Genomic DNA, 20,649 nt, shown 5'->3' with positions numbered 1-20,649 from the left:
TATTTATATTGTTGACTTACACGATTGCAAAGCAATAAATCATTGAGAGTTAATCATTTTCGACCATGTAATAGAGGAAAAAAGTATACACGTTTTAAACTTCTTCAGGTCATTGATCAACCTTATTTGAATAGGATACAACCAATTTTTTGAAAAGGAAGTTGTACTAGTAATTTATTGAAAAATGAATACGCATTTTTTTGACAAATTTTTTGTGCAAACCTCCGGAATTTGAAATTTTCTACTTAAAACAAACTGGAAATGAGTAATCGACTATTCAAACGGTACATATTATATTGGGGCAATGATTATTGCATCACCTTACCATATACATATTCCTACATATTTTTATTATTATTGATATTTGAAAATTATGTAAATTCAAAATGCGTTCACAGTAAATTGCAGTTATGATATAATTGTTATACAACATAAATGTAGTTATATATGTATATAAATGTAGTTATAATATATAATTGTGAATTATAATATAAAAAATTATAATGTGCGTTTAGTATAATTATTCAACTGTATTACAATGATATATTATTATTTTATTGGTATTAAATATAAAGGAAAACATTTTCTAATTATACACTTATTATATATAAAATTATGATTTTCTCGTAGACCTTGCGCATATATTTATATAAGTTACACAAAGTTCTTTTAGTATTTTTTACAACTATTATATAACAAAAAAACAATTATGCTGAAGGTACACATATATTTCTAATTTTTAATTAGTGCATATTGCAAGTTAAAAAACCAGAATAATTAAAACAAGTTTTATTGGACTTTATTCCTATATAACAATACATTTATAACACTATAATAATTATAATGCATAATGAGAAGTTCAAAGTATAGTTTCTTTTGAAATATTTTAATTATAAGCTATTATTTTTAATATAATATTTATAATTCAATAAATTGTATAATAAGATATTTTTTTTATAATATACGATATTAGTATCAATTTATAAATTGATTAAACTACTTTTTACTTAAAAATGTTTATGCAAATTTGACGAAATTTTATTTTGAATATGTAGTAGATGTTATTGTATAATTAGACCGGATGTTAAAAGTAAAGTTAAATAAATGCTGCGAACAAAATTTGTTCCTTAGAACGTTGAAAAAAAATTTTACAGAAAATCGAAAATTTTGAAAGATATTTAAAAAACTAAAAAACAAAAATAAAACCAAATCTTGGTTTACCATCTATACCTTATTTTAGATTACAGTTACAGAATTTTTCCTTCGTGATATTTTAAACATTTTTTCTTAATGTTAAACTTATTTTAGGATTTACTTTAAATTTTGTAATAATTTGTTCTTTATATACTAAATCATCATATTTAAATGTTGTACTAACTTTAAAACGTTTTATAATTATTGCTAACATTATTTTAAAAGAAAATATTGCATATCGCCATCCAATACAATTTCTTATACCTTTTGTAAATGGTACAAATGAATATGGATGTTTATTAACGAGATTTTCTTTTAAAAAATTTTCTGGATTAAATATGCGATCAGCATTTGGACCCCATATATCATTTCTACGATGTAAACTCAGTAAATTGATAACAATATTTGTATCTTTCGGTATTAATAAATTATTTTTTAATCGAACATCTTTAATTGCATTACGTCCAATTAATGGAACTGGACTTATTAAACGCATTGTTTCATTCATAACTAATTCTGTATAAACTAATTGTTGAACATCGTCATATGTAATAAAAGTGTCATCTTCTGATGTAACTGATATTATTTCTTCATATAATTTATCTTGACATTGAGGATACATGGCCAAATGAAGAAGTGCCATATATAAAACATTTGTTGTAGTTTCATAAGCCTAAAATTATTTTAATAGTTTATCAATAATTAATGTTCGATTTCAAAATGCAAAAAATTTAGTTTGGAAAAAAAAAACAATTAATTGACTTACAGCTGCTATCATTGTATTTACTTCATGCTGCAATTCTTCCCATGTAAAATTTCCGGCCAAATATTCCCTTACCATTATATCAATAAAAATCGATTTGGATTTGGTAATATTAAAATCATCTTCTGGTGAACTATTTTCCTTCGTATTTTCCTCTTGTGCTCTCTTGATATCTTCAATTTTTTTCTCGATAAACTTTAATATATGTATATTTTTTTTTCAAATTTAAAATTAGAAATTACTTTACTAAAACTTATATGATAATAATTGTGTTCTATAATAAATAATAATTTCTAATAAAAATATGAAATAACGAAAAATTAGAAGTTGCAATGCAACTTAAAACGTTTTATTAAAATGAGCTCATTATATTTGGTTTTTCCTGTGTCATTAAATTTCACTCTGTACGCTATGTTACTCTATACAATTATTATTTATATTGTAGAAGCTTTTAATTCATACTTACTTTTAGAGTATTCTTTTGCATGACACGCATACAATGATCAAATTTCTTCTTCTTTGGATATAAATATTTAAATACGAAACTGTTTGTTAAAAATGGATTAAATATTCTATTTGATGTAATTTCTATTAAACTGTAATTAAAAGAACGAAAAATATTTAATTAAAATTTTTTATGCATCATTAAATGAATTTTTAAAATTATATGATTAAACACTTAATTAAAATTTATTTAACTAAATTGGGTGATTAATTTATTAAATTAGCTGACAATGCATTTAGTATATAATGAAATCTCTATTTGACGAACATCCGAAATCCACTAATATTTTGTTTTAATTCATAAATTTTAGAAAATTAGTTGGACATAATGCAATTAAATCGTTCAAAACATGCGTACTTACAATTCATATGAACTTAATAACTCAGGATTGCTGCCTCTTAAAAAATTCGTTTCTTGTCCCATTGTTGTTACTAAAAATTATTTCAAAAATAGAATATGTTAGGTTAATAAATTGCTTTTAATAAATAATAAATAGTTGTTTACTTACTGCAAGCTGTGTCCAATTGAAGTTTATGTATATATCCATAAATATCGATTTCCCCTTTTCCTGCTAAACTTTCAAAAGCATCGGAAAGTTCTCTACCTTTTTGATTAAAAATTGGAAAAAAATCAAGTAGAATTTTATGTGCGAATGCTTTATTTATATGCTTTCGTGCAACAATCCATTTATCATCTTAAATTTAAGAAAAAAATTTAATAAGAATTTAAAGAAAATAAAAAAAAAAATTAAATTGAAATTTTTATTTTTATTTTAGTAACTGCAAAATAATTTGCTAAACCAACTTTCTAAAAATCTAAGCAATTAATATTTGTAGTTACTATTAATATTTTTAATTTTTAATGTATAGTCTTACATTTGGAAGTGAAAAGTCCTTCTTTTAAAAAATCGTTAATGACATTGTAAATATCCATTTTATCAACAAAAAGTTCATTTGTGAAAATTTCTTCAATTACTTCCGGATCTGAAGTTAAAATACATGGTTTAAGTCCAAGAAAACCTGTCCATAAGTGTCCATATTTTTCAGTTCCTTGCATGAGATAATATAAGACTTCTAAAAATAAATTTCAAAGTTATAAAGTTTTTTTTTTTTTATAAAAAGCGAGAGTTGCAAGGTTTAATATCTAAAGCTAAAGAATTTAAAAATTTTAAGTTTGGATTGTACTTTAAAATTCTAAATTCTGTTATTGACTGCTTAGAAGTTAACACTATATTCTTACATATTTCAAATTTTTCTTTTAGGATATAATTTACTAATCAATTTATATTGGTAAAATTTAGAATAACGGTTAATTATATTCCCACATAATAAATTATTATTGTAAACAGCTACATATTATATTTCGATATTATTTTTAAAATCCAATTCTAGGTTGAATTGCTCTTAATTTAAAATAACCTTTTCAAAATTAATTCAGAAATAAAATATTAAAACATTTTCAACTATTAAAATAAATGCCACCATATATATATATATATATATATATATTTAAATATATATATGAATAAATAAACTTTCAATTTCTTTAGTTAATTTGATTATTATTGCTATCAAGGTGTTATATACTTATATGTAAAAGTTATTGATTTTGAAATCTATTTATAGAGCAAGGTGGGATAATAACTCGCGGCGATCATATCTACAAGCATGAATATAAATTATATATGTATATATAGTATATATGAAGAATACAGCATGAGAAAATCTTGTAAAAGTTTTATTAAACAAAAAAAATAATAATAATTTTTTTCAAAATATAAGTTTCCATAAAATATAAATATTATTGCAAAATTCTATACATATACGTATGTAGTATAAATAAATTGACTAAATATAATCTACACTTAATTAAATATTGCATATTTTCAGGATTTATATAATATATTTTTTTTAAAATTTTTAATCTTTTTATTTTTAATTATTTTTATTAAGCTTTTTTTATATGAAACTTTTTTATACAGCTTAACTTTACAATATGGGTATGTATGTCATAAAGTTTATGTGAACTAGTTTACATTTATTTTAACCTTAAACTATTAAAATTCAAGAAAATCAAGAATTTGAGCATTTGAAGTCAAGAATAAATAAAATTATAATTTTTTATGTAAAAGCTTTCCAGTTATTAGACAAACTCATAGATTACATATATGTATATATATGTATCTTAATGTAGGTCGTGAGCTGATCAATAATTTGGAAATAAATAGATCTAGATCATTTCAGTGGTCACATAAACAAGCCGCTTAATACGAGTTAAGAAAAAAATGAAATACATATATAAGCAAATTCTCCGTTTTGCGTTTTATATGTTCAGAAATTTTTCGTAATTTTACGACTGTTTTAACTGGAGTTTTAATTGTCCAATACATCGTTTAACTGGAAATTGTAACTATGATCGGTATTTATGTTTTTTGTCAAACCAGTTGTTTCGAAATAGGTGCAAATCAAAAGTAGTTGCAAAAATTTTTAATATGTACAAAATAACAATTTTTGGTAATTTAAACCTATGCCGAATTAGGCGATCATTGAAAATTTAATTATATTTCAGGTAGTTTCTTATGTTGAGTAACAGTTTTATAATGCGTGAAAATAAGAAAAAAACATCAAAATTAATTAGTGTTTAGGTAGAATCGCCTGTCTCACACTTTTCATAATCATCAAGCTATAAGTAAATTATTTTAAATTAAATTATGAGCTAAATCAGGACTTTTTAAACTGTGGGTCGCGATACCCAAGGGGTCGCGAGACTACTGAAAGGGGGTCAAAAAATTGTTACAAAAATTTATTTTTTCTATTGAATAAATATATATATAGTTTTACGTCATTCTATTTATTGTGTTTTATTACGATCGATATCCCATCAACGTTTCCAATTTTACATATGTGAAATGAATGCTCTATGAAGATTTATACTATTTCCTTAAAATTTGTTAAAAATTTTTTTTTCTAGGATTTTAAATCTCCTTGTTTCTATTATCTTGGTTTCTATTATTCTTGTTTCTATTATCAAATAAATTTCTACTCTTCCAAATTTTTTGAATTTTCAAATAAATTTTATCTAATCAAACTTAATAATAATTTTTGTTATTCAAATAATTTCAAAAATAATCTATTCGAAAAAAAAAATGTTTAGATAATTAAAATTTAATTTTTCTCTTACTTGATGTATCTATGAAATTTAATCCACTTCCTATAATTGGTAATCCTACTGGTCCTGGTAAACTATATGCCATATAATAATATTTTCGTCTCCTCCACAACCAGAACAACCATAAAAATATAATTATTCCGAAAAAAATTATTGAGGTTGTATTCATTTTAATTTATTTTAATATATTTTTAAATTAATACAATGTAGGCACTAATTTTCGTTTATTTTTTCAAAGAATTTAATTTATTTAAGTAATATTTCTTTTGAAACGATTTATAAATTAGTTTTAAATCTTTTTTTTTTTATGTTAGTTGGAACAAATTCAAAGTTAAACTACGAAATTATCCAGATCGAACACTTTTTATAAAGCATAATTTTATGTACAATTTAATTGTTTAAAACATAAAAGCAAATATTATTGAGAAAAACAAAAATTATTATGTAGTTGTGGTAGGTAATGATTTTAATAATAATTGAGAATTAATGGATGAAATTAGTTGCTACTTTGTTAAAGAGAATTTTTATGTATTGTTTATTCTATGTTTATAAGAGAGCATAAAAACGGCATTTATTAAATTAGAGTAAGTAAAAGTGTTTTGAGCATAAATTTGCATTTTTAGCAATTATTGTAGTTCCAGTTTTTTTAATAGTAGAGAATGTAAAAAATCATTGTTTGTAGTTAGTGGAACTGCGTTTCCAGAAATAGGTTTTGTGGTTAATGGAATAACGCTTAGAAATTATAAATAGTAATCGTACATAAAAACTCTTTACTATTTAGAAAGTTCTTGAGTCAATTCAAAACTCAAGTATATTTTTAATATTTAAATAAAATACGAGTATAACTATACTGCAAATACTACAATGTATATTTGTAATTATTCAAATAAAAAAAATGTGAAAATAATTTTCTAGTACTTACTTATAGCGCTTGAAGTATTTTTCGCAATAAATATCGTATAACGCGAAAATCCTTAGCAAATGAACATTTTTATAGTATTTAAATTTATAAATTTAAATTGTTACTTCAGAGCAAATTTTATAAAGTAATTCTTAATTTTACGGAACAATTTGCTGTGATTTGAAAAAGGAAGATTTTAGTTATGCTATAAAGTATTTACTCTACAAAACTTAAAAACATACCGGTGCATTAATTAAAAAACTTTATTTTTAGTACTTTTTTTATTTCTTATGTTTTACTTTTATTTTTAAAAATTTTAACGACGAACTATGAAACTATGAACATTTTACCTATACATATATATGTATTTGAGATTTTATGAAAGAGTTTAAAGATTTTATTCATTATGAAAATACAGGTAGTTCACTTAAATATTTTGAACAATAGAGGAAGTTTTTGGGAATTAAAAAAATCAACAATTCAAGATAGAATGAAATTTAAATATTATAGATAACTATAAAATAAACAAAGTTAAATGTATTCAAAAATTTAAGTACATAGTACGTATAAAGATTTTATATACTTATTATTATATAACGTACAAACAGGGCGTAACATACATATACATACATATAGCATATTCAGCAGAAAAAAACAGGAAAGTTTTAAATTTTAAGATTTCAAAAAAATTCGCTTAATTTTGTTATTGCGCCTTTTTTCAATAACTATGTACATGCAGGTATTCGCAGGTCCACTTTCAATGGAAATGCAGTAAAAATACAATTAGATGACTGTCTGATAGTTCTTGTTATGTTATTATAATTTTTTTGACAATATTTATACGTATGAGGAAAACCAACGTTTTTTCATTTTTTCGTATGGGCAATGATTCTCAAAGGAATACTAATTAAAAAGCTTGCTGAAAAATTAAAGGTTCCGCAAATTTAACCTCTACTATGTGAAAAATTAGGATCTAATTTCCATGCTATCTTACATTTGAAGGCTTTTAATAAAAAGGCTTTCTTGTCGAAATTAACTAACGGAGTTGTAGGAGTCTGAACATATAGGAGTCTAATATAATTTTTTGAGATGGGTTTCTCAATTTTAAAGAAGTTTAAAAAAGTTATTCATAAAGCGTTTTCACAATGCTGCAGAACAGTTTTGTCAAACCAATGAACGAGAATAAAGTTATGGCTTATGCACATTATAGTTTTTTTTTGTTCATCTTGACTGCGAGATTATTTATTGTATTATCATTTACGAAAGTTCATCCTTCATATCAAAAAACAAATTTGTGAATTTCTCATATTTTGTAAGATTGTTTGAAAATTTCTAAATTAGTGTGTATAAAAAAAAATAGCAAAATGTGATGGATTGTACCCGTAAATTGTCAATTGTTTCACGTGAAAATCTCATTTTAAGCTTCTCAAATATTTGCAAAAGTGAAGAGATACTTAAAAAGATTTTATTCTGCGATTTATGTATACGTTACAAGCATACATACTAATGGTTATTACTATATGTTATATAAAAAGTAAACGTAAGTTTTATGTATCCATATAGCATTTTGAATATAACATTCGTTTCATATCGTGCAGTTTAAACCACTGTCATACCAAATAATTTTAAAAGTTGAAGACGAAATTTTTATTCTCTTGTTAAATTTTAATTTTTTTAAAAAGTAATTTTTGTTTCTGGAAACTTCGAAACATTCCAATGAATTTTTGTATTCATAATAAACTTAAAGTTTTAAAAATTCAATTCTCTTTACTGGCATCGAAATATTTATCCTATCAACTAAGTTTTTGGCATCTTGCATAAATTCAGGACCATAGTGGTTCCATCATCTTTGCTTCATACGACCCGCAATTTAATTGCCTTATGAGTACGTATATTTTAAAGCTAACTTCAAAATAATATCAGTTTAATAAGCATAATAAAAATAATCAGTTTAATAAGCATAAAATTTACTCCATACATAGTTGTAGTTATAAAAAAAAGTTTCAAAATGCTATGATTTATAGCTTTAGAAGAATTTTGATATAGTAGTTAACAATGTAATACAATATTAAGGTGATCTAGTGAAATACATTGATAATAATTGTAGAAATTTTAATTATATGTAATTAAATAATGTTTAACAGCAATTTTTTTGCTCTATTAGTTGTAATGACTTTTGAAATTTAAAAATTTTTTACATTTTTTCATATTTAAGTTAACTGATTTATTTTAAATACTAATATATTTTGAGAAATATGCATTTATTTAAAATATTCAACAAAACCAAATAAAATCGAGAAAAGTTAGAGTGGAATGTGTCTGTGATGCCCATGCAAGCATTTTTCAATGATATGCTAGTTAACGAGGGTTCTCATATAGAGATTAGTGTTGATATTTTAGTAGAAATATTGTGCTGAAATATAAAATACGGTACAGGTATAATTTTAGTAAATTATTTTTGAAGCTTTTCCGTAAAAGACATTTCTCGTAAAATTTATTGTAGTCCTTATATTTTTCAATATATGCACAAATTATCTCTAAAGTTGCCCGGAAAAACTGTTTTCGGAAATATGTATTTGCCTTATTTAACATCAAATTTTTTTACACCAAATCTGAATACTTAATTTGTAATTTTTAGCCTCGTTTTTGAACTAGTTGATGTATCATATGACTTAATTACTTTTAGAGTTGCCATATACATAGCTATTTAGTTAAATCGACTCAGAATTCGATTCTGATCGAAAACTTATACATGTCTTTGTTTCGGACGTTATAAACGCAGCGGTTAATTTCGAATATCCTTCTAAAATTGGTTTTAATTTTCTCAAATTTAAAACACACAAATTCTCAAATGAAAAGTTTTATGTAACCATAATGTGTGGTTCAATACGCGAGGATTAGTAAAAATAATATTTTGCTTCTTAATTTTTGTTTTGCATATTCTCGAATGAAATGAAAAATAAAAAAAATATTGTTATTTTTATTATTTTTATATTAAAATTTTTTATTATCCTTATCACAATAGATTAAACTTGAGAATTAACAAAAAAATTATGTAAAATAAATAATGCTTCATACATACATGCATGTATACATATATTTTTAATTTGCAGCACATTTGTCAAATTAATGTTATATTTAAGAGAAACTTATACATTAATGTAGTCATAAAATTAGACGTAAAAATTTGTTGTAAAATAAATTAATTACATTTACTGAAATATGCATATATAGTTATGAGATTTCACCAAGTTATTGTTACGTACAAAACACATATGTATGTATTATTAAAAAAAATCTTTGTTTATTTTAACTTATTGTATAATTAGGATGATTATTGCTTATAGTAAACATGTTAATTATATTTTACACGAAAATTTCATAAATGTGTAAGCAATTTACAAAGTAAAATTGTAGATTATTGTGTATGAACTCAATCTGGCGTCCGTCTTTTTGGAAAAATTGATTCTATACCCTCTAAAATTGGAAGCTGAAATTTTACCTAATTACTTATATTTTTAAAAAAATCGGTCTAATACTTTTCTTTTTGTTGCATTTTGGAAGGAAATTGACATAGGTATAAGGAAATTGACATAGGTATAATTTCAAAATATTTTCCGTACTGTGTGCAACTCATTATAACCACAAAAAATTAAGCGTTTAATTTTCATTGTGTAATATTCTCAAATATTTAAAATGGAAAAATGTTAAATTAGAAAACTGTTAAATAAATCAAAAACAAAATTTGTTTTACATTTTGCGATAATTTAATTTATTACCAAATATGAGAATGTTTTTTGTTTATGAAAACCTCTACGGACAAATAACTTGTCTGCTAAAACAACAAGTACCTATATATTATACGGTATAAGTAAAGAAATCAAAAGTCTAAGTATAGAATTAATTTTTTAGGTAAAAAAAAAGAATGAAAAGAATAAAAAAAGCGTTAAATAAGAGAAAGAAATGTCATGAAATTTAGGATTTTTTTGCCATCTCTTACCGTGTATTTTTTTTTCTTTCATATAAATTTTATATATTATATGAGTTTATTGTGAGACCAAGAAAATTCCCAATTCACTCACGTATCATAAATTAAAAAGCATTTCCATATATTACATAAAATTTAACTTTATGGTTTCAAAACTTTCTTCCTTTTTTTTTATTTTTTTTATCTTTTATTTTCATTTTTTATTTCCATTCTCCTTTTTTTTTCTTTAATTTTTTGTTTTTGTATTATACAATCAAAACACGCGTTATTATCATACATGCGAAAGCCGCATACGCAATATAAAAACCTAATACTGACTTAATGTCTCTAATATTTGTTAGGCTTACCATAGCTTTGTCATTAAGCCATCAATTTATTTTATGAGAATGTAGCAGCCATATTAGATTTCTGTTATTAGGTTGGAATAGAGACTTAAAAAGAGAATACAGAGGCTTCGGTATGTGTACGTATATAAATTAAAACAAATTCAAAATCTAAGTATTTGAAAATAAAACTTCGTGTGTTTAAATGACTAAATAAGAATTCTTGTGTTCTCCAGAACGTTTACTTAGTTTGAAAAGTATAAAGGAATGACTAAAAAATTCAAGTTAAAACTTAGCATACATAACTATTTATCTATAAATATAGCAATTTGAGTAACCCTATATTTATTTTCCACCTATTATACTTTTTAAATGCGCAAAAGACTTGTTACGTATATCAAAAATTACTATAATTGTGTATAACAATTATCTATATGATTCAAATTAGCACGTATAATTGTAGTGCGTCAATAATCAATTGTTAATACAACAAAACATAATGTTTCTTGCATATGCATATATGTATATGTATGTATCTTGTACGTTGTCACAAGATACAATTTATAGTTTTTAAATAAATTCTTGCAAAGTAAGGTAATTTAAATACAACAATTTAAATTAATTGGATTATTTAAGTTTGTATTAAATTGAAAAATTTTAATTCTTCTATAATTTGTATATACAATATTATAACACTTAAATTACATAGCAAGAATTAATTGTTGGTATTGATATTAAAATTATATAAAATAAATAATTACTTTTTATACTTTTAATATAAAAATTGTTAACATTGGTCAATTCTAGTAACAACTTATGCATTGTATATCAATCATACAATTAATGAAAAGTTTGTATCATACACTTTTATATACAAATTAATTAAATAGTATATGTTTCATTTAATATTATGTAAGTGCAGTATAACTACACAAAATTAGTCGTATGACTTTTGTTTGTTTTAAAATTTGCTGTTCATTTGCTAGTTTTTTCAACTTGATTTTCATTAATTCCTGATTGTAGGAAATCCACAGGGAAAAAGGCATAAAAATGTTTAATGCTTATTTTAATTTAAATTTAAATTTAAGTTAATTACTCAGATTAAAAAAAAAATTAAGTATGGCAACCCAATATTCCAGTAATACCTATTTTAAACTTGAACGAAAAGAAAAAAAAAATAAGGGAAAACTTTTATCCACTTAAATGCCATTGTAAAATAAATTTGTATAATCATGGCTCCTATTTATATCAGCTTACATATCCATTTATTATATAAGTATATTATTGTATGCGCGTCGTGTGTATGTTCAATGTGCATGAATATAATAATATATGTGTGTGTATACATAAATATGTACAACCAACTGCTACTCATTTACCTTAATTTATCATCCTGATGAAATCTGTATTTCTTACCCTTCTTACAAAATTTTATACAATATAATGTACATTATGTAATACTTTTATACTTACATATGCATACACACATATATGTTTTCCGTATAACACAAATTTGTTTGTATATATACTTCCTTAAAAATAAGATAATACATTTATGTTTCTTCTTGTCTTTATTATTCTTCTTGTATCTTTTTAACATTTTTGCTCATTATGAATGTTTTTTATAATTTTTATTCCTTTATTTTCTTTTATACATACATAAATCCTATTTCTTTAATGTTATATAACTGTATTTTTTCCGTTATAATTTTTGTTTTAGATTCGGATACATATTACGCATATTAATAAAATGAAAACATTTACAAATAATATAAAACTTGTTTAAAACAGGATAAAAATAATAAACAGCAAAGAAAAAAATAACAAATAATATGTATATGTATAAATGTATGTATGTACCTCTATGGATAAGAGAAAGACGAAATTATAAGACAACTTGTATCACTAATAATAGATTATTGTAAAATAAAAATTGCCGTGTAATAATATTTTTTAAGCAAATAGAATTAATCCTAAATTTTATTAGGACCACTAACGTTTTCGAATAAAAAAAAGTGTTATACAAAATGAAATTATAAAACAAGTAAAAACGTTTCAGTCGGTATAAACCGATTGAATTATACCCTGCACCTTTCGTTATTGTGTAGCAATTACTCGAACACGTGAAGACATTCTATAGAAACTTCACGGATATGTCTGACCTATTATTGGACATCCGACTGTCAAGTTTCATGAATCTGACTTTATTATTTTTCCAAATATTTAAAATAAGCTTTTAGACTTGCATGGCAAGTACCCGAACCTGTCAAGCAATTCCAATAAAACTTCACAAATATGTCTGATCTACAATCGGACACACAACTGCCAAGTTTCATGAATCTGACTTTATTATTTTTCCAAATATTTAAAATTAGCTTCTGGAGTTGTATGGCAGGTACCCGAACCTGTCAAGCAATTCTTCTAAAACTTCAGAAATATATTTGACCTATAATTGGACACATGACTGCCAAGTTTCATGAATCTGACTTTATTATTTTGCCGAATATAAAAAATTTGCTATTGGAGTTGTATGGCAGCCACCCGAACCGGTGCAGCTATCCCATTATAATTTTTAGAGCATGTGTAAAATGTAATTGGACACATGTATACAAAATTTTATATTTATAGCTTTATTAGTTTTCGAAATATTTAAAATAAACTCTTTGAGTTGTATGGCAGCTACCCGAACCCGTTGTCCGAATTAGTCCAATAACAATAGGGTTCGTCCTTGGCATAAAAGAAAAAACTTGTGAAAGTTTGGTGTCGATAGCATTATTCGTTTTTGAGTTATCGTGCGATCGGACGGACGGACGGACGGACGGACGGACGGACATGTCTAAATCGACGCAGAATTTTACGCTGAGCAAGAATATATATATATGTCCATACCGCAGATGAATCCTTCAAGTAGTTACAAACTCCATACCAAAGTTAATATACCCTTCACGAAGTGCAGGGTATAAAAATATGATATTTGAATAAAAGCTATACTTTAACTTTAAATATCTATAATGTCTATACGTTTTTACCAACCAAAATTTTATGACCGCGGAAACTTTATTAATAAATTAATTAAATCGACATAGTCGTGTAATTGACAACAAATAAATATATTAGGGCCTCTCAGATAGACATGCAATTTTTAGTTTTGCAACCGTTCGATTGCTCATTTGTATTCTACAGGTTTATATTCAAGCGAGCGCACATGTAACTGTATGGTGTCATGCAATTAGACGATCAAACAGTTTATATTTTTTTTACAATTTTTATTCAACGCTTTCGATTTGAATTGACGCAACAGTTTAGTTGGTTAGATGTACTCGTAACGATTCTACAGTTAAGCAGCAATTGCAAAACTAAAAATTGCATGTTTGCCTCAGCCCTTAATTTTACTGATGATGAAAGTTTTCTATTTTAAAGATCCTTCTAATGGGGATACCAATAATTTTTGTTTACATTAATACATAAAATCTATTAAGAATGAGCAAAGAGCAAAGGAAAAAATATTTTTTATTTCTGTTAAATGATTTAAAATTTTCTTCACATCCAGTTTAAATTTATTTCATTTATATATGTATGCATAAGTATATATATATATATATATATATATATATATATATATAGATATACAATAAGTATATGTGCACATATAAACACAAGAAATATTACTATAGTACAAGCATTATAATTGAATTAATATGCATATACATATGTATTTTATATCATGCATGTGTGTTTGTATGTATGTATAAATCTTTCATATATGTAGAAGTCATGCAAAATTTCTATTATTTATAATTATATACATACCTATAATAAAAATTATGTTTTTAATTTATGAATGTTAATAATTTATGGCAACATTAGATCCGTATACACAACATACGCAATGAATATCGTACAAATACATATCAATCTGTGTTAATTTGTAAGTAAGTCGGTATGCATAGTTAACATTGGTTAAGCTTTAAAATACTAATGCATATAAGACGGAATTGGTTGTCAATAGAAAAACATAAAACCTAAAAATAATTATTAAAATTATTAAAAATCGCCTGAATCGCTTCAAATTTTTTAAATTACACCTAAAGAACAAGTTCCGATGTAACCTGATTTAATTGTGTTTATAACCGATTTTAAAAATATTTCTGCATCCGACCGCGTTGTATACAATAACAGAGGCTATGTGATAACAAGAAATTTCGGATTTTGAGTTTCAGGTTTGAACGCACTCCTCCATAGTGAGGAAGCGTAAAAACTATTTTTAGATAGACGTTGATCTGTCGGTCTGTGTGTGTACACGTGTATTTTAAGTTCGATTGAATCAATTTTGGTGAAATTTTATATGTGAGTATATTTTGACTATGGCATGGATTGATCAACCTCCGGATCTGAACATTTTTGCGGGCCGATTTTACATTTTCGCGTGTATAAAGAGAAATTATTTATCAAATTCCTTAAAGTTTAATATTTAAATTCTAGATGTAAATGAATCTACAAATTTTTTCGAAATATTGAAATATTAGAAACGAAGCTGCAGGCCAATTTCACATTTTTCCCATATATTTACGGAACGGATTATAGTTAAGTTCTGGTTGTTACCGAAACTAACTGGTGAACTTTTCAGGGAATTCGAATGGCACAAAGCGAAACTTTACTAAAAACCAAATTTACGTTTTTTGAGGAATGTTAACTAAAAGCTTACTAATGTCCTTAATTTTGTAAAGAAGTGTTTAAAACGCATTTTCATAATCTTCTGTAACGCTTTCGCTCAACTATTGTGGTCGGTTATGCGCTGATCACATCGATTTTTTTTCTTATTTATTTTCAATATAAATAGCTTTTCATTTATTATAAATTGTTTTCTATATTATTAATTATTATCATAGAAAATTATAATGAATTCCTAATTAAAATTATTTTGAATATTGGTGTTATTATAGGTGATTTAAAGTGTTATACACGAGTAAAATATAAATACATACAGTACATATGTATATGCAACGGAAAAAATATTATCAATTACAATATTTTAATTACAATAATTTAAAGTTTTTGTTTTTTTTTTTAGTACGAGTATATGAAACTGATAATATTACAATTATAATTATGTTGAATTATGTATCAAAGAAGTTTGTATGCAGATGAAAAAAAAAAACCTTTTTAATTGAAATTTTTAAAAATCAAAATGGAAAAAAAAAATTCCAATAATTTATTTACAAAATTGTCATTAATACTTACTTGTAATTTAAAAAATTATTATTATAAATTTATTATTTAAAATCTGTAATTTGATTAAAATTATTTAAATTTTAAACAATACTTTGATTAATCGAAAATATTTTATATTGAACTGATGTAAAATTTCTAATTGTCAAAATTATAATGTTGGTACTGGTGTATGGTGTTATTTTAAGCTATAACTTATATCATCATCAGTAGCACAATAATATTTTATATAATTAATTTGAAATTTTCGATTTAATAATTGAAAATTTTTAATTAATTTTTGTATAACGTGGAACAAAAAAAAATTTCAAAAATATTTCGTTTGAAATATTAAGTATGTATGTATGCATATAAAATATTTTTAATTTCACATTCTTCATATATTTTCAAAATTATTAAATTTTTAAAGAGAATATTGTCAAGGTTTCATATTAAGTCGATTAGGTTTAAGAACATAACATCAAAGTGAATAGTGTAATTATAGAGGTTAATATTTTTTTTTTTCATTTTTCCTTCTTTAATTTAAATTAAATTTTATTTATTGTTAAAATTATTTTTTTTTTCTTTTTGGTATAAAAAATTCACTTTCTTGGGTTCATAAGAAAATCTTTTCAAATACAAAAGAATTTTCTACACGATCTAATTTAATTTTGATTGAAGTAGTTTTTTCTTTATATAATTTTATTATTTCAGTAATCCAATAAGTGTGTAGATCAAAGGAAAATATCTTGAGGAACTAACATGAAAGGAATAGAATTCAATTAATATTAGTTTGACCGTAAAAATATTTATCATCTAAATATGTATATACAGTTTAATGTATAATTGTATACCAATACATTCAAGATATTGTAATAGTAACAAATTTGTATACAGTTAGCACATTTTATAAAAGTAAATGACTAAATTACATTAATGTATGCAAATACATTTATAGAAAATATTTTAATATTATTGTAGAAAGTACTTTATAAGTACAATATGTATATTGTTTTTTGAGATTTGTAAAAAGAAAGAATCCTTTCTAAGAGCTTCATGGTCTTAAATATAATGTATATATATATGTACATATACAAAGGTCGTGGGAATATAGTTTTTATTATAATATTGTTCCATCAAATTAAAATAAAAGATATTTATATGTATATATAAACGTTTTGATTACATTTTCTTTTGCCAGTTTTATTAAATTAAAAATGTTACTATAGGTATTTAACCCGAGATACTCACACTAGGATCTGGCAGACGCCAACAGATTTAAATTATTGATTTTTCTTTCAAAGTTAGTGTAAACAAGTCGAGAAGTACATGTATGCAAATTTTTTTTTATTATTACTCTACGATAAGAAGTTGGACCGTAAGTATCTCTTCGCGAAAATATCCAAAAAATACTCTAAAAGTCATTTTGGTGTCTGAGGGGCCCTGGTGTGAGTGGTGTGTAAAAGATTTGTTCAAAATTTGTTTTTTAATACAAGAAAGGCGATTAGAAAATTTCTTCTTGTACAAATTGTGTTTCTTGGCCATTTGCTGTGATAACTTATGAATTAAATAATGACTTTGAATAGGAAATAGCCTAGGTTTAAGAAAAAAAAATATATGATTTCAATTTTTCAAATCAAGGGTTTTTTTAATTTTTTATTTTACACCATACTTATAAATTTTTGATCTGAACCAAGTAATGGTAAATCGAAAATATCGGACGTCTGCAGTAAATAATTTTATTAAATTTTTATGGTAAGTTTTACAAAAAAATATATAAATTAATTTTCATTCAGAATTTTCACTTAAAACAAAAACTAGAGCTGATTGAAAATTGAATAGTTCATTCAATAAAATATCATTATCATAAGATAAATGAGAAGTTTATAAAAATTTAATTGAGAAAACTTAAAAATTCTTAAACTACTTGAAAAAGTAATTAAATTATATAGTTAGAAAGAAGCTATTTCTATATATATACATGTATATATATATATATTCTAAGATAACCATAAATGTTGATCGACTTTAAAAAACTAATTAAAATTTGAATTGGAAATTAATTTCAAAGCATTCATTTTAAAACTATATTGTAAATTTATAAAATATTGCATAAATCTTCGATAATTAATTGATTGCTTTTAGCGGTTTTCATAAAGCATTTTACGTTAATTTTTTTTTTTTTTTGCTTTATTATAAAATTATAATGAAGATGAAAAATTATAAAAACATTTTGTATTAAAATCAAGGGACAAATGATGAAGAAATGTTGGTGGAGAAACTATGGGATAAGTTAGTCAACTATTCGCAAGAACTGAATAACATTTCTAAAGTTGTTTATAAGCTAAGTATAAATTGTAACATTGTAAATTTCTCTGAATAAAATTTAAGTAAGTTAAAAATATACGCGAAGTTCCAAGTAAATGTTTAATAACTGGTTACTGCGTAGGTTGGTGAATACTGGTCTGAAGTAGAATTTATATATGACACATATGTGCACATTCATTTTTACATAATATATTATGAATTACATTTTTTTTCTGAAGTTTGTCTTTTTTCTAGCTTAACGCATGAATTTGCGTATAGCTCCTTCCTCAAAATGATTTGCAAACGACCTGTAATTCTGGCAAGAAGAAAATATGTAACATCTAGTAAAATTTTTAATTGTGAATGAAAGAAATGAAATTTTTTACAACTCTTATTATAAGTAATTATGAAGACAAAATTATCAAGTCAAGGAAACCGAATAATCATTTTGGGAAATTAAAATTTTCTTCTAAATCAAAATATTTTCACAAAATTTCATTGAGGACTTTCAGTTTTTCGTAAAATATTGTTTTCTCTGGAACACTTCATATTCTTAACTTTATCCTCTTGCTTCGAATAAAATTTAATTTTTATATTATCATTGTGTTTATTTTTTTAATGAAGGCGCATAAGTGGGCGAATTCCAAGAGCAATAATTAAAAAATGTAGAAGGAAAGTGAAATAAAACCTGAATGATTGCAAACTGCAATTAATTGCCATATTGATACGAATATCTTTTTTTGAAAAACTTTTGAATGACTCAGCAGCTTTAAAGCAATATGCATACCAGTACCATAGTAAAATTGTTATATAAAGTATATAAAAAATTAAGTATGAATAAATAAATTATTGTTAACGCGGATTGACTTTCCTTATTTACAATGAACTAAAAGAAATTCGTAATGTCATCAACATAAATTTTTTTTTTACTTTCTTAAGCAAATTTCGAATCCAGAATTGTTTCAAAAATTAAATTAAATTGAATCTGAATTTTTTATTTAAATAAAGATCATAAAAATGCATTTGATGGTGGTTCTCTGTTTTATGAGGATGATGAAATGAACATAAACATTATAATAACACAATTGAATTCTTAATTATCCTTCTATTGTTTTTAAATAAGGAAGCAAAAGTTAAATATAAAATTTTTTATGCAAATCTTCATCTTCAAATTGCTTCTTCATTCTTGTTTTTTTTTTTTAGTACAATTTCTCATTTTAATTGTAGATCATAAAAAATAAAAAATGAACATAAAAATAATTGAAACATTAATAATTAGGATGATTTTTTATATTTTTTTTTTTTTGATATAATTAAAGAGAATAAAAATTACAATAATTGGGAAATTTAAAAAAACGTTAATGTTTTGTGGTTTTTTCATCATTGAAATTGAATGACTATATTAAAAGAATCGTTGTAATATTGTGTTTATACGATATATACATATAAAACCTATATCAATTCATTTAAATCCACAGGATAATGAAATTTCATTTGTTGAAGAATTTGGGATTTTATTTCGAAGATTTGTACGTGCACAAGTGAGCAATAAATGAACGCATTGAGTATTTTTAAAAGAGAAAAAAATATTTAAATTTTTTAAAATGATTTTTAAAAACCTTTCCTTCTGAAAAAGAACAATAAATATCATTTGAATCCCAACATATTATTAGGTGACCAAAAAAATTCCATTAGCTTTTGAATTATTAACTTTTATCAAATCATCTTACGTTGTAATTTTGAAAAAAAAAAAGAGTTTCTTCGGTCGAAAATTTTAATACTTCAATACAATTTTCGTTTATTTGAAAGTGTTATACAGTTTAAAACGCATTGTTCATAACTAAAGTTATTGTAATAAATTTTATGGATGATGAGAAAATGGCAAATCAATACAAAAATTTTCAATGTTCATTCGTTTAGGTACATGTACAAATATTTCGTATTTAAAAGAATTGTAGACTTCAATATTAAAATTTTAGAACAATTAAATTTTAGTATTACAACATCAATATTTCAACAGAGTTGAAAAAGATTCAAAAAATAAAAGCAAATCAGAAATAATTACCACCACTATATTTAATTTAATTGACATTACGTGAATACCATTAACCACAACCCTAAAAACCAAAATTTTGAAATTTTTTATTTAATGAATTTCAATTTAAAAATAAAATAAGAGTAATGACTGAAATTGGAATAATAATAAAAATTAATTTAGTAATAATAATCAAATAAAATATAATTTAAAAAAAAATATTATAATTATTTTCAATTTACAAGTGAACTAAATTA

General features: G+C 23.7%; 2 protein-coding genes across 7 annotated transcripts in view; one reads left to right on the top strand and one right to left on the bottom strand.

Annotated features, from left to right (window-relative positions):
* LOC129610626 (very low-density lipoprotein receptor-like) overlaps positions 1-20,649 on the top strand; it is a 162,540-nt gene that overhangs the window by 14,876 nt on the left and 127,015 nt on the right. The gene's annotated exons all lie outside the window — the stretch shown is intronic.
* Positions 775-5,942, bottom strand: LOC129610628 (probable cytochrome P450 313a4). The gene is made up of 7 exons (XM_055523258.1): positions 5,643-5,942; positions 3,338-3,535; positions 2,971-3,156; positions 2,824-2,893; positions 2,424-2,553; positions 1,961-2,152; positions 775-1,867 (listed from the first exon to the last, which is right to left on the bottom strand). Exons 1-7 carry the CDS (start codon positions 5,797-5,799, stop codon positions 1,274-1,276), a joined length of 1,527 nt encoding a protein of 508 aa, XP_055379233.1. The 5' UTR covers positions 5,800-5,942; the 3' UTR covers positions 775-1,273.

The sequence above is a fragment of the Condylostylus longicornis genome, unplaced genomic scaffold (genome assembly GCF_029603195.1).
Source record: "Condylostylus longicornis isolate FDR11 unplaced genomic scaffold, ASM2960319v2 ptg000045l, whole genome shotgun sequence".
Taxonomy (NCBI): Eukaryota; Metazoa; Arthropoda; class Insecta; order Diptera; family Dolichopodidae; genus Condylostylus; species Condylostylus longicornis.
This window is presented reverse-complemented; position numbering and strand designations above follow the sequence as displayed.

Coding starts and splice junctions, on each gene's coding strand:
- LOC129610628 (XM_055523258.1), bottom strand. CDS start 5,799: ATGAATACAACCTCAATAATTTTTTTCGGAATAATTATATTTTTATGG. Junction 3,157..3,337: donor AGGACTTTTCACTTCCAAAT/GTAAGACTATAC, acceptor CTTAAATTTAAG/ATGATAAATGGATTGTTGCA. Junction 2,554..2,823: donor TTATTAAGTTCATATGAATT/GTAAGTACGCAT, acceptor TTTTAATTACAG/TTTAATAGAAATTACATCAA.